We start from the raw sequence: 15,406 nt of genomic DNA, 5'->3' as shown, positions 1-15,406 counted from the left end.
GATCGAGTCTGTAATCGAATAAACTAAATATCTTAAAAAACGCAGAACGGCATTACAGAAAATACCGATAATAACCGAGACAGAGAAGGCAGGAACAAAAAGCTATAATTAATTGAGCCATCCCAGATTTGGTTGCAGACGGAAAGGCTTCCCAGTGTTTATCCCATATAGCCGAACGCGGAGATCATTTTAGCGCTGGCCAAAGAACCAATGAAAATCTTGACCTCGCCCGGTGACCTCTCGCGCACCGTTACGTTAACTCGATAACAACCGTCGAATGAAATGGATAGAAAAGTGAACGTGAACATTAATGAAAAAGGGAGCCTATAGAGATCAAACCTGGGAAAATTATATATACCAAGTTTGGTATCGTATGACTATCAGACGGGGCCCCATATATATGGAGGTGCCTAGTTGCAGCAGGCAGTTATTTGGAAGTAGGCACCAGGGCAGAAAGTGTCGGGATATGTGCAGAGTGATTCGTGAACTTATATAAATTTTCTGAGTGCCCAAAGACTAAGTTAGAATTCTAAGTCCAAGTTTACTGACTTACAGAATCTATAATGTGCCTTTTAAGATCAAGACGCGGTCACTACTACCCCATTAAAGGTGGAGGTTTATAGAAATTTTAAGACGCTAAATAAATGTATAAGGGAAACAATTTCCATTGAAACCAAGATTTTGAAAGTCTTTTCCAAGATAGCGTTGAAGCTTAAAAGGGGGTTTATTTGCGTGCTTTTCATGTATCTATGACTTACTACCCAAGTTTTTTTTTACCACCAGTGACATCACAAGAACAATTCTGTATTTCACACGAATTTATATTTTAGTTTGCATATGAAAAGTATTTTTGGTCAGCTAGGAATTAATGATGATGATGATGATGATGATTATTATTATTATTATTATTATTATTATTAGTTTCAAGTACAGTTCAAAATAAGGTAATAAACACTTACTAAAAATGCTTTACATCCAAAATATGTCATCCCTTACTTGGCTCTTTGCTTTGGTTTAATGGTACGTCCAGATACATTGTGGTATGAAAGAGAATTTCATTACTTTCGTAGCGACTTCAAGGGAACCTGCTACAGAGCAGGTGGACCTTTGTAAAGGATGTTGTGAGGTTTGGTTTTTTACAGTTCTTGGTTTTTGGAGCTGGTATTTGTCGGTTGAAGGGGGTTTTGTGAATTTGTTTAATGCTCTCTTGTTGAACGGGCCCGGGTTTTGGTGAGTAATTTGACTAGGTTGGAGAAAATTCAGTTTCAACTCTCTGCTGTTGCTCAAAGAACTTCAGAGATGAGTTGTTTTATTTTCCACGTCAAACATATGGTCAGTTCTCGATTACTTAAGCTAAGTTCGTGAATGGTTTTTTTTTATATTCAAATTAAGAACCATATTATAGATAAAAGTACCCAGCGTAAAGCCACAAAATCCTAGACGATTGGCCTGTAATTTTTGGTGGGTGATGTGTTTATCAGAGATAAGTTTTAATTTCTTATTAAATGTAGAAAACTTCACTTTTTTCGTAGATAAAATAGCGAGTTGCTAGTTGCTAAGCCAGGGGTTAATGGCATATAGAAGCCATACGAATTTTTGTTTGTTTGTTTGTTAGTGATTCATGACTTGTTTGCCACAGACATTAGAAAAACTAAAGGCTGAATAACCTGATACACGATGGTGTTGGTTCGTGGATGCGAAAACACTGTAAGAAATGGTCGCAGGGAATAAGAAAACTTGTCGCTTTCCGTGACGGTAGTTGCTTGGAGCTTTGCTTTATATATACTCCACTGCCCTTAATTTTCTTTCAGATAATAGCTTTGGCGTAAAAGGTCGAATGAGGTTATTCCAAAGCATGAAGACTGGATTTTTCAGCCATGACGGTAGCACGTAGTCGCGCTTCCGTAATCAGAACATAAATCAAATAAAGATGGAAGTTTATCTCATGTACTCAAGATAGGAAAGCATTTATCAGTTCAGTTATCAGTACAGGGACAGATAGCCGCATCTATCAAATGACTTGAAAAGCCAACATTACCTTCAAAATCACGGTCAGGTCACAATAATGTCATATTTCATTTGCCACTTTATTGCCCCCAAACCCAGCCGTGATGACTGGTACGCTTGGCTACGGGTTAGTGCTGAATTTGGACGTTGTGGCAATAGTCGAGACTAAGCCAGACTGCGCAAGACATGCGAAAATAGTCAGCATTGAGTATAGTTAGTTACAGACTATTTTGATACAGGAAAGTGATCAAAATGTCTGCTCATTATTTTTGTTTGCGTGGATCAATCACAGTCAAGCAGCACAATTAGACTTGAATGATTATTAAGCAGTGAAGTGATTACAACCCTTTTGTGTTAAAAGAAGCATTCCTACAGAAACTTTCTGTGAGACAAGAATGTAAGTTTTATCGTATAAGACAACGGATTTAGCTCGGGCGTTTTAGACAAAAATTGCAGGTTGAAAACGTCACTCTATTCGATCGCTTCAGGCATCAAAGAGAAAAGATGGAAGTGTACAGACGAAGCCATTTCTTCTTTACACCACCAGCAATTCTCAAGGTTGTTGAAATGGTAAGTAAACGTGTCTTGTCACTGTAAGTGTAATTTGCAGCAAACCGTCCAAATGAACGTCCTGTGATGAAGTGCCCGTTATTTATATTTAAGCCGTGGAAAAACTTAAACCTGATCATGATATAAAAATCATTTTTTTAACGACCCCTAATTGTGCCACAGTGTTCCCCGCCCAAATAACGGATAAATAACAAAATCCTGGCATCGCCACTGTCTGAGAGGTATAGGTGAAATATCGACACTATTATCACTTACAGTGACAATAGTGTTGACATTTCACTTATACCTCTTAGTGGCTGCCGCTGCGCCAGGTGGGGGGGGGGGGGCGCTGTGGAATAATTTGGGGTCGTGACAGAAATTTGTAATATCATCATCCAGGTTTATTCAAGTTTTTGTATTTAGGTCTTAGATATAAATAGTAGGCATTTCAGTATAGTAAGTTTGTTTGTACGATTGAAGCAAATTCATCATTTATCTTGTCCACGTGTAGAAGTCTTGCCATCCTTGAATTAAAGGGAACACTGATATCTGCTAACTTCTATGAAAACTGGAAATCGGCGTAAGGATTGTTTAATGAACAAGTTTTCCCAGTGAACTATAAAATTAAGTATAAAATCTAACTGTAAAGTTTCCCCTCCTCCTGTAATGCAATTGCCATATGTTTAAGCTTTGCCCAACAATTTACCGGTCGAGTAATCGTTAATTCATTAACGTAAAATTTTTGCGATAGAACGTTAATGGTTCTGCTTCACCAACCAAATAATTTTAGATCAAAACAAGTACTATAGTGTCAAATAATGCAGTGATCGTGAAACCTTGTAAGCGAGATCGTAGACGGATTATCGGCACGGATAACCAATTGTTTCAGAAGCTCATTAATATATGTATTAGAAATAAGTGTTAAAATATGTTGCCAGTATTTCCTAACCTGTTGGTGTGCAATTTACAAACTGCAGTGCGGCGAATGTATCTTAGTGCGTGTGGATGATTTTCTGTGAAAGTTTTAATTAAAATGTTGCTGTAAATAAAAATTCATTGAAGAAGTGGAAAATAAAGATAGCCACCTCTGTTTGGTAACGAAATTGAAACGGCAATAAGGAGGACGTATGAGTGTTTAACACTCATACGTCCTCCTCCCCTCCATATTAAAATCCTGACTTGTGTTGTTTCTATTTATGTTTATGTTTAGTTTAGTGCTGTCACTCCTCTAGGTCGGTCCTTAATCTTTTGTTCTGTAACCCCTTTCACGGATATTTTGCAATTTTAGTTTACTGTATATTCTGTTACCTTTCATTTTAATATAATTTTTTTTATTTTGTTCTTTAATTTTAATGTTTGTCTACACTTCTGAAATTTTTGTATGAATAATTTTCAGTTCTTAACTTTTACTTTTAGTTTTACGATTTTACAAAGAATTTTATTTTTTATTTTAACAGCCCTGATGATGTAATTAATTTGATAATTACGAAACGTTGGAATAAAGTCAGCTTGTATATATCTGTGTGTCTTCTGCCCTTCATTGATGATTATATATATATAATATATATATTGGACATTACAACAGATGATTCAAGTGTGCAGATTATATATATATATATATATATATATATATATATATATATATATATATATTATATATATATATATATATATTATATATTATATATATATATATATATATATATATATATATATATATATATATATATATATATATATATATATATATATATATATATATATATATATATATATATATATATATATATATATATATATATATATATATATATATATATATATATATATATATATATATATATATATATATATATATATATATATATATATATATATATATACACATACATACTTAAGTTCTGCTGCATGTTCCAAATGTACCAATGAGCTATCATGGTGGAAGTGGGTTAATGCCAAAACTAAGTATAATTTCCCCTTTCTCTACAGATAAATAAGTACGGCATATTTGGCATTAACGTATACCTCTCTTGGTGGCTCATTATTTTGACCGTCGACTGGAGTTGCTGGAGATACTGTGTCAAGGGACCGAGACCCGGCGTTAGTGATCCATTTATCACTTGTAAAATTCCCCTTCAGTGATAATTCCCCATTGGGAATATTCCCGAAGTAGCATTAATTGGATATTAAATGACATTTGTAGCTTCATGATTATAGAGATACACACACACACATACATATATATATATATATAGTATATATATGGGTAGTTTATGTTTTACCGGGGCAACCACGCAACAACCAAATCCCTCCACATAGGTAAGCAGTTCAACCTCGACCCGACCACACAACCCATTCATTCTAGCACAGAATTCAAACTGTTAACATGGCATCTTCCACCCATCTCCCTTTCAATTTGCCGCTGCAAATCCGGTCACTATTATTGATTTGATTCAATTATGTGATGATGAAAGTGAATTGCATTTGTTTCTGAGGAAAAGTGGCCTTTTAGGTGATTTTTGTGGTCTGTGTGAACAGTGTAAGGAAGGAACAGTTAGTCTTGTGAAAGATGAAACACGGCACGTTGCAGTACAAACAGAACAGCCAGTGCCCGTTGTCCAAAACAAAAGAAGAAGAAGAATCGACTTGCCAGAATGGTCTGACAATTCCGATTTTGATTGAGGTACATGTGTTTTTTATGTATATAATATAAGGCAGGTGTGGTAGGATTCTCTTGGTTAGGATAGTAAATCGTTGATAACTAGAGTTTAGGGGTAAAATTTCATCCCATGCAACCCCTGTGGGAAGCACGCACAGCGCAAAATTACCGCTTTCCAGAACATACGTGCTTGCCAAGAATCTTCCAAAATGCAGATAAGACGTGAAGCGCCGTTCTGCCATGCTGAAACTGAAATCAGAATTGTGTAAAAAATGATCGCTAAAATTTTGTGATGAATATTAGTTTTCGTCTCGTCAGCATTTTTGTTGTGTGTCCCTCTGCCAATTTTCTTGTCAGAGCTTGCCGCCATCTAGTGGTAGGTTCTGACTAGAAAATTGGCAAAGATAGGTTGCCCCAGTAAACCGTAGCTGCTCCATATATATATATATATATATATATATATATATATATATATATATATATATATATATATATATATAGATATATAATCACATGTGGAACAGAAATAAATTTCTGACTCACATCAAGATCGAACCCAGGTCTTTCAATTGAAAGGCAAGGGCGCTGCCCACTAGGCCATACAAGCCTAAAAGAAGTTGGAACCTGAGAGCAACTGTACTCAAGGAATTACCTGGGCAAGCTAACTGCTTGCATACCAGTGAGTTTTCCCCAACTTCGCGACTCAGCAATGACCCAACTGACAGCATTTCATTTGAATTATCCCTTCTGAGTGAATAAGATAGAAATAATCAACACACAATCACGTGTGGAACAGAAATAAATTTCTGACTCGCATCAAGATCGAACCCAGGTCTTTCAATTGAAAGGCAAGGGTGCTCCCACTAGGCCATACAAGTCCAAAAGAAGTTGGAACCTGAGAGCAACTGCGCCCAAGGAATTACCTGGGCAAGCTAACTGCTTGCATAACAGCAAGTTTTCCCCAACTTCCCGATTCAGCGAACATACAAATAACGGACAGAGTTTATTTAAAATTGCTGCAACCGAAGAAACACAAACTCAAATCTGCCGACTTGTGCCCATACCGTGTGAAAGAAATAAAACAGACACCGCAGTAATCCAGCGCATCAAAACCGGGGCCCAAGGTGAGTACCACCTCTCTCGTATGCGTTCAGTCCGAGAACATAACTTGATGTGGCACTTAAACAAGCCAGTACCCCCTTACCCTGGGCTGCTTGTGTAGGTTATTTGGGGCCTCTGGCCCCTCATCGTGAGACATTATCTCCTCAATATTCAAACTTTCTCACGGGAGAGAGAAAAAAACGCTTCCTTCAATCGTTTATTTCCTCTCACAAAAATTCAAAATTCAAACAGCTTGGGGAGAACGTAACAGGTTCCACAGTTCTTTTTTATAATTCCCAGTTCACTCAAAAATTCACAATAACGGTACAAACAAGATACAAAACACAATTGGTACATCAATTTACAACTTCAATATAAAAATAGCAAGAAACTCTGAAAAGAACGGGCATAAATACGACACAGCACAGGGAATGGGGAACTTCAAAAGGCGTCACCCTCATAAAGGGGGCAAAACAATAATTGTTTTACAACACAAACACATATATACCTGATTAAACACACTCCACAATTGTCATATAAGTAAAGTTTATCAATACTCAGAAAATCTACTTAAATTTCCACATACTGATACAATGTAAACAAACAGGGAGCGTTCTTTTAGACGCTAAACGTACATTTTAACAAACGTAAACACAAGATCGAGAGTATTCTTTTGGACAAAAAACATACATTTAACAGCTTGGCTACCTGGGAGAGGAAAGTGAGGATGATGTCCAGGCGTGTGTAGGTGCCATATGTAGCGCACGAGAACTCGCGTACGAGCACGGGTTATAATTAGATGTGTCCGTCACAATGTGAACATGGAATATCATAAAACCATGCTTATGTACTTGTGTTCCGTGTTAATTATTGCTGTGAAAAAGATGTCTAAATTTTTTATTTTTCATTACAGTTCCAAGCATACATATCATGAGTGTGCCTATGTACTTGTATTTTGTGTTATTTTTTAAATTTTATTTCAGGTCATATTAAGTCCATGTCATTGCACCGAGTCTAAATTTTACTAAATTCTATCGATGCCAATTGTAGTGTGTCCAGAATTTCATATCATTGTCAATGCTGTTTGTGCTGTGTCAAAAATTTCATGATTTTCTATTGATGTCTTCTGTGAATGTGTAGTTCTTTTGGAAAACTTTATTTTTATGTAATCTGTTTCTTTTGAACTTTTGAGTTTTGATATTGACTTTTGAGTTTTGCTATTTTGTGTTGTACAAAGAATTCAGTAATTCTTTTTATACTGTGTTCCAGATTTCATATTAATAATATTCGTTATGTTGTTTCAAAGTTGTCAAGTGTATGTGAGGATTGTGCATCATTTCTTGTTCAGCATTGTTATGAAAACTTCTTTTCTTTTGTGTTAAAGTTTTGTTTTTGACTGGTGGTACGTAAATTTTGGTTTTTAAATTTGACTGTTTCTTCTGTTTTGATTGAGATTTTTTAATGTTTTTCTGTATGATACATTGTGAGGCATGAGATTCATTTTTTTGTAACATGTTTGCAACACACCAACTGGCCCTACCATAATAATTTTAACTTTGCTGTGAACTGGACGAAATGGTACTCAAACAGCATTGCAAATAAAAAGAGAGTAAAAAAATATAATTGGATACATGTGTTGTGAGTCCTGCAAGATTTGGTGAACTGATTGCGAGCAGTTATAACCACCCCCTCCCACCAAATAGCTTAACTCTCTCTGAGTTAGCTGACAGTGTGTTTCTTTGTGAATTGAACTAACGGACAACATAGTTGCGGTGATGCTATGGCCTCCAGCCTTGTAAGAAAAAGTTTGTTGCATCTTAGCATAGCTTGGGGTGCCAGGGGAGCGTCTATAGATTCCTTTCTGATTGGCCCACCCGATCTATGGGGACAGAACAACCAATCACCATTGAGCATAGTCGATGCCCTGTCAGGAGGAAACCTGAGATGATGACCCAAAGGTGCGACAGTCTATCCCTGGTGGCCATAGGGTAGACTGGTGTCAAAAAAGTGTGCCAGTATGGCAAGCCATTTCGAGTACCCATTGCCTGAGTTTACCTCTTCAACGTAAATTAGTCATAAATTAAGGGGCCCCCATTGTAGCCTAAGAGAATATACTCTGTGTTCAATGTTCCCTCGATTACTGTTTTTGCATGTCCTACATGTTGTGCATGTAAACTTACCCCTGTCATGTTTTCCTTAGTACTGTAGTTTGAACCCACAAATGACCCAAATCGGGTCATATATACTGTATATAAATGTATACAGTATATATACTGTATGTATATATATATATCTTTTTTTTCTCTCTCTCTCTCTCTCTCTCTCTCTGCATTTATTTTTTTCCAGGTATAGCAGTGTATATCATTTCACAAATATCTTGTTTATCCTGCTAATGTACTACAATATTTATAAACCTCATTTACACAATCTCACATTTCATAATCCCTCCACACATTTATGCCTTCCTGTAATCCAACACATACATACACTCTCTTCTGAGTCAGTGAACTTACCTTTGAATATTACATGCTCCTTCAAAGTCCCTTCCTCTTCCGTAACTTTAACCTTAGCTTATTTGTCAATCACCAAGTGTAGGGACAATTTTTAGTGTGTTCCTGTGATACTAATTTTGTTTTTAATATATATTGAACACTTACTTCCAGTTTAAAAGCAACATCCAGAAGGCCATTCTTTTTAATGAAGTTTTTTGAAAGAGGGCTTCTTCTGAGATACTTTTAATCTAGTAATAATATATATACCTACAGCCACTCGTTAAACTTAAACATGCTCTAATAATTTTCTTCATTATCTTTTCCCTCTTAAGTTCTCAATTGTGGTTATTCATAATAAATGTTTCTGATGACTGTGGTTACTAGGTTCTGTATAGTTGTGAAATTCTTCTTTGGGATTATATTTTATACCAGCATTCAAGCACTTTTAGAACACATTTTCACAACTCCCACTATTTTTCATTTAACCCAGGCACTCCAAACTTACTTACCTCGCATTCAGATTGCATAGCACAGTCACCTTTCTCATTTTCCAGACACAGATATTAAATCCTAACTGTTACTCTCATTCGTGGATCTTTTGCTGTCCCAACTTTTTCTCCTGCCACTTAATTTTTGCCACAATTCTTAGCCTTACATTTGTGCTTTGTTATATGTCCCCACAGTCATCTTGATATGACAAGAATTTTCACTTCTTTATCCTAAGTCATTTTTCAAAACCATAGTGCATTGTGAAAATGTCCAATTGAGTAGTATGCAACATTACACTTGATTTACACATGCTGATATTTGATACTTAACACTGTTGCAGTTATCCTCAGAAAACAATTATTATAAAGTGGTAAAGGTTTTCAAATATTTTTTTTCCAGGTAGCTCTGGTGACCTCGATGATATTGTTTTTGGTGGACAACAAGTGTTCAAGCGATCTGAATTTTATTACCGTTTTTATCCTACCCTGCGTAGCTTGTACCCTTGCGACTCTTGTCTCTTACATATCAGCTGTTATGGTGCTTGTTAGCAGGCGAAACCCACTTACAACTCCAGCTTGGGTCAAAGGGGTAAGTTTTACATGAAACATAGGTCAGTTAGTTAATGCTATAAATTACCCTGTAAAACCCTTACTGCTCCATTTTTAGGAAATTGTGTCTGAATTAACATTTCTTTTCTTATCAGTTTAATCCTTTTTTCATGGACATTTTGTTGAAAAATTATAATCCAATTTTTGTCAAAGAGTAACAGTACTACTTTCACCCAGATATAAAATCATTCACATCTTCTTCGTTATCATTCTTGTGAACTGCAGGCTTCATGACTGGTTGCTGTATCAAAAAAATACTTGCCTGCAATTAATGCCTATTTGGCATAGCATCTGTATCTGTATTCAGATGGGGTGCCCTGTTAGTGCCCAGTACCCAAGGTCTTTGTCAACATTTAACCTCAACAATTGACTGTGTTGCTAGATACTGAAGTTCACAATGCTGAAAGTTTAAAAACCTTGTCAAGAAATGAGAACCTTCATACAATAAGTGGCTATTGTATGATGTTCTTGAGATACCAACTTCTAAATGTCCAATGTAATGGATATCATTGTAAGCAAATCAGTGAATTTGGTTACCTAGAAAAAAGGCAAACAAGAAAGTGCATCCTAGAAAGAGACCTTCTAGATACTGCAGGGAGGATGAAGCATTAAATGCAGTACTGAATTTATTGCAACAAGATGTCAGATGAAGTGCCCAGGATTGCTAAGTTTGAACGGAGTACAGGATTTTGTAAATTATCATGTGTAAGGTGAGAATATGGTGTAGGCTCAGAAGAGGATGCTCATGCTGTGTTGGAGGTGCTGATCTTAAAGATCACTATTCTTGGTAACTTAATATAACAGAGACTAGAGGTGAGATGGCAGTAAGGAAGAAAGCAACATTATCAATGTCGGAATTAATGACTGAACTACTGTTAAAGAAGCCATCCCGTTCATATTTAGAGCCATTTTTTTATGGTATTCTTCTACAAGATTAGTTTCTCTATGCAGTGGGACCATGAACTCGTGAAGAAAACTGAGGACATTCTGAAAATACTTGACAACAAAATTATTAGATTCTTTGCTGGAGTACTGTATGTTAGAATGAGTCACTGAACGAGCCATGAAATTTTCATAAATGATTAAGTACCTCGAGATGTTCAGCAGCTAGAAAATAATAGAGGCACTTTGGGCAAGAGGATTAAAGGAGAAAGCAGCTGCCTGAGGAGTGGTAGAGGAGTGAGATAACAGCCACCTGACCTGACCCTATGAATGGGAAGCTTGGACTTCAACAATGAAGATAATGTAAAGCTAAATAGAGGTGGATTGAATATTTTCTTTCGCCACAGGATATACTGTATGTGATGATAATACTGCATGTTGTAGTGCGCTTTTATCTTTCAGGATGTCTGCTTCAATGTATCTGCGCTTGTGCTAATGCTTGTGGGTTCTATAATCACCCTCACAAGAGAGGAGTGTGTCAACAGTTCTATTACAGTTGCTGCTCTTGTAAGTAAAATTTCTTGTTCTAGGGTATGAAATAAATTCTTAATCAAAGGGTATTCAAGAGGAATGTTACTTTGTTTCCTTTCTGGAGAAAGAGCTAAAGACCTTATTGGGTGATAAGAAGGAACTTAAGTGTTTATGAGTCTCATTCTAATGACCATCTAAAGTCTCATGTAGTTTTGAATGTAGACACCTCATTAATACAATTTAATTGAAGTACCGGTATTTGATACATCTGTTCTACAAATTCATTATTAAGGGAGTCCTGCAATGTTAGATTTAATTATAAACTAGTTATTCAGCAGTCCTTGTGTCCATTCTTTGAAATTACTATACTATTGTGTGGCTACCTGAAACGAGTTTTAATGCCTCACTATATACTCGACATTTATAATTTATAAATGATTTTCTACAACTTTTTTTTAAATACAGTTACACCAAAGATGGATTAGCAGTTTTGAAACAGAATTTAAAATTCAAGAAGTCAGTTTACTTACACTTCTGTTAGTATTATAGACAAGTTTTTTTTAGTGAAATATTCCTTACATAGAGGAAATGCTGGTCTTTGAGGGAAAATTAATAGATTTAGGACACTTTTTGTCATTTTTTGCACAATCATTTACCAAGTACACACAACTTGCTTTAATGCTTGGTTATTTAACATTTTGTGAACTGGGCGGAATATTTTTGTTGTTGCACCATTGCTTTATGAATTTTTTTTTTTGTGCATCAATGTCTAATGCGTTCAGATTATGCTGTACGAAGTTAATATTATAATTAATGCATTACAACAACATAGATAGGTCATTGGTATAAAATTCTTCACTTCAGGTAACATTTTTGGTAGTTAGGGTTTAAGCTTTTGTGTTCATGTGAAAGACTGGACATTTATGGGATTTAGAAGACCCAAGATGCTGGAGTTCTTGGAGCTGCTGCTGGAAGTTACAGATATAGTGGAGTGCCAAGTCCAAGAACGTGGAAAAAAATTCCTTGGCTTTACCAGTTATATTACTGCCAGGAAAAAAATTCCTTGTCTTTACCAGTTATATTACTGCCACCTGGAAAATTAGTGGTTAACAGGTTCCTGCAAATGTGGAGTGAGATGTAAGCTCATTTAGAGGTATACAAGATATTGGCCTTCAGGAAAACCAGACTCGGCAACAGGGTAAGAGGCCCAGTCTTCATTACTAGGCTGTAAACATGAACAAGGCTTGGATTCAAGTCCTCTTTACAAATAAAAGCACCTCACAAGATCAGATCCATAGTTGTTGGCAATGCAAAGCAGCCCAAAGCTTTCGTGAAGAGTCAGCCTGTCAGCTGTAACATTAATGTAAAGGCCTGGTTCAGAGCCAAATTACAAAGATTCTAAAACTTTTGTGCCTTACCTTGTTTCTGGATGACCAATTCATAGTCCAATCCAGTGAGTAACAGGTGTTCCTCTTGTTGGACTGTGCTCTAGCTCATGCTTTAAGAGATGATGTTCTTGTCAGCAAAGAGCAAATGACTTTACTAAGACAGCAGGTGGAACAGTATTTGATAACTCCCATGGCCTACATGCTTGTGTGTGTGTGTGATTTATGAAATTTAGGCTGCCAAGCCAGACACCGAGATACTTTCAGCTAAAATAAAGAGGTAGTGGGAGTGGTTGGAGACCAAGATAAAGAGTTCCAGAAAGTAAAGATGAAGTATGAGGATCTAAAGGTGGAACTGGGAGTAAAGGAAAAAGTCCCACAGTTGTAGTAAGAAGTAATACAGAGGTTGGACAGCAAGACTGATGAAAGGAAGTCGGATACAGGGAAAATAAAAGGCTAAAAAGTGGATGCAGCTAGGGTTTAAAGGGATGCTGCTAACACCCTTTGGTAATGCCTACTGTGCACAATTGAAAGACATTCAAGAAATACCCTGTGGCCAGGAAGCCTCTAGATCCTAGTGTGGAGAGTCATTCATTTATTTTTGTGTTGAATAATGAAGAATGCAAAGAGAAAGTTAAAGCAGAGGGAGTAACTGAAAAATTGTCTGTTTAGTGGATGCACGAGATATGGGAAAACAGAGTGTAAAGAATGGAAAGATGAAGGTTGAACTGCATCTCTACCTCTGATAGAACTTGACTGATTGCCATTAATAACCCCATCAAGTACAAACTCATCCTCCTAAGATAAGAATTGGCAAATGTAGAATGGCATTACTAATTACAGTAAGTTGTCAGTATATATACTTTTTAAAAGTATAAAGAAGTGCAGAGCCCAGATTCCTTAAGCATACATCATGAATGTTGATGCCTGACCTGCCAATGGGTTCAAGCTGCACATCTGTGATTAATCAACTCTTCTATTTGGAAGCCAAAAGACTGTGTGCGTCAGGAAACATTGAAGACCATGAATGTGGGCACAATATGATCAATGATTTTGTTTTGACACAAGTATACTGGGTATGTTAATTTAAAGAAATTGACATGATGTTTAACGGCAACTCATTTTTTTTGGTTGCAGGCCCTAGGTTTCATAAGTGTGATTCTTTTTGCTATAAGTGGAGCAGTGACGTACTTGGTTTTAGTTCGCCACCAACAAGAAGTGAAGGAGTCTCAAAGAGCGCAACTAAATGCTAGAAGAGCAACTATGAGTGAATTAGCATAGATGCAGAAGAACTAAGTATATATATAATTAAACCTTGATGGTTTGCATTGACTGGGAAGTATGGCATTTACAATAAAAAAGTAATTGATAATATAACCAATTCACCAATATAAATTAATTATGCAAGAGCACTTGAGTTAAATTATTGTTGATTTCCAAGATCCTCATAAAAATAGGAACTTAAGCTACTTTTTATCCCAAAAAATATTGAGTGGTCATGTTTCTTCTGAGATTTCCCGAAATGCTGTAATCTTTAACCATGGCTTTGATGTGGGGTTCAGGGAGAAATTGTTGCCTAGCAGGTATGTCTGTTGGCACATAGCTCTAATTTTATGAAGTTTCCAGCTTTTATTTTTTTTCAAACTGGGTATCAGATCATTTTACGGCAACATAGAAAATCTAAATCTTTTCATAACTAAGAGGTAATATTTTGATATTTTGAAAGCTTAGTCTTAGGTATGGTTAATCATAATGCCCACAAGTGACTGTATTAAGAAAATTATTCACTGGCTTGAAACATTCAAAATGAGTAGCTTATAGTTAGTTTAATATTGCTCAGTAATTTACTGTTTCATAGTTGCCGTGTGATTTGCTTGAACTTCATTTTTTAGAATACATAAAATGTTTTTAGAAATTTTTTTGTACAAAAAATAATTTACAGCTTTATCCATAAGTCTTTGTTCATGGAAGTGTGTATATCATTTCAAATTATCTTTGCATATTTTCTCATTTATTTTATAAGCACCTTATTTTCTTAATTTTCAAACTACCTTCATGTGTTAATTGTAGTACATTTTCTTATTCATTTTCAAACTACCTTTGTGTTTATTGTAGTACTTAAGTTTTACATCATCAGTATTATCAGAAAATGCCATAAGTTTCCCCTGTTTAATATGATTTATTCAATTTTCTGATAACTTTGTTTTTCCTAAATGTAATTTTTCACTCTTAAATAGTATATCACTTTAATATCTTGTCAGACAGTTTCTAAAATTGAACTTTTTTTTTTTTTCTAATGAAGTCAATACTAAAAGAACTTACACAAAAGTAAAGAAAAATTACATTTTTATAATAAAATAAAGTTTTGTATATACTTACCCAGTAATTACTTAGCTAAGAGTTTCTCTTGCCTCGGCAGCTCATATAGAAAAATTCGCGGGTTAGCAGGTGACTGGTCTCGCCCACTAACGAGAGTATCAGGAACTACTTGGCAAATACTTATCATTACGTTTATGCTTTATGTCCATGCAAATGAAGGAGGGAGGGCTCCTTCCATAATTACGGGGTAAGTATATATAAAACTTTATTTTATTACAAAAATGTCATTTTTATATATGTAACTTACCAAGTAATTACTTAGCTGAATCCATATTGACAGGTGGTGGGGATTCATGGACAAATTCTGTTGCCAGCATTGGATAC

At 35.7% G+C, this 15,406-nt stretch overlaps 1 protein-coding gene across 1 annotated transcript; it reads left to right on the top strand.

The window, feature by feature from the left end:
• Positions 1 to 2,132: 2,132 nt before the first annotated feature.
• On the top strand, positions 2,133 to 15,406 carry LOC136825671 (uncharacterized). The gene is made up of 4 exons (XM_067082359.1): positions 2,133 to 2,577; positions 9,697 to 9,885; positions 11,250 to 11,354; positions 13,841 to 15,406. Exons 1-4 carry the CDS (start codon positions 2,512 to 2,514, stop codon positions 13,982 to 13,984), a joined length of 504 nt encoding a protein of 167 aa, XP_066938460.1. The 5' UTR covers positions 2,133 to 2,511; the 3' UTR covers positions 13,985 to 15,406.

Source organism: Macrobrachium rosenbergii, chromosome 39, assembly GCF_040412425.1.
Source record: "Macrobrachium rosenbergii isolate ZJJX-2024 chromosome 39, ASM4041242v1, whole genome shotgun sequence".
NCBI lineage: Eukaryota > Metazoa > Arthropoda > Malacostraca > Decapoda > Palaemonidae > Macrobrachium > Macrobrachium rosenbergii.
Note: the sequence above shows the minus strand (reverse complement) of the source record. Positions and strands in the feature narration are given on the sequence as shown.

Excerpts from the sequence above, each read along its gene's own strand:
- LOC136825671 (XM_067082359.1), top strand. The coding sequence starts at position 2,512 with ATGGAAGTGTACAGACGAAGCCATTTCTTCTTTACACCACCAGCAATT. Across the intron at positions 9,886-11,249 it reads CTCCAGCTTGGGTCAAAGGG|GATGTCTGCTTCAATGTATC; the intron begins GTAAGTTTTACA and ends TTTATCTTTCAG. Across the intron at positions 11,355-13,840 it reads CTATTACAGTTGCTGCTCTT|GCCCTAGGTTTCATAAGTGT; the intron begins GTAAGTAAAATT and ends TTTTGGTTGCAG.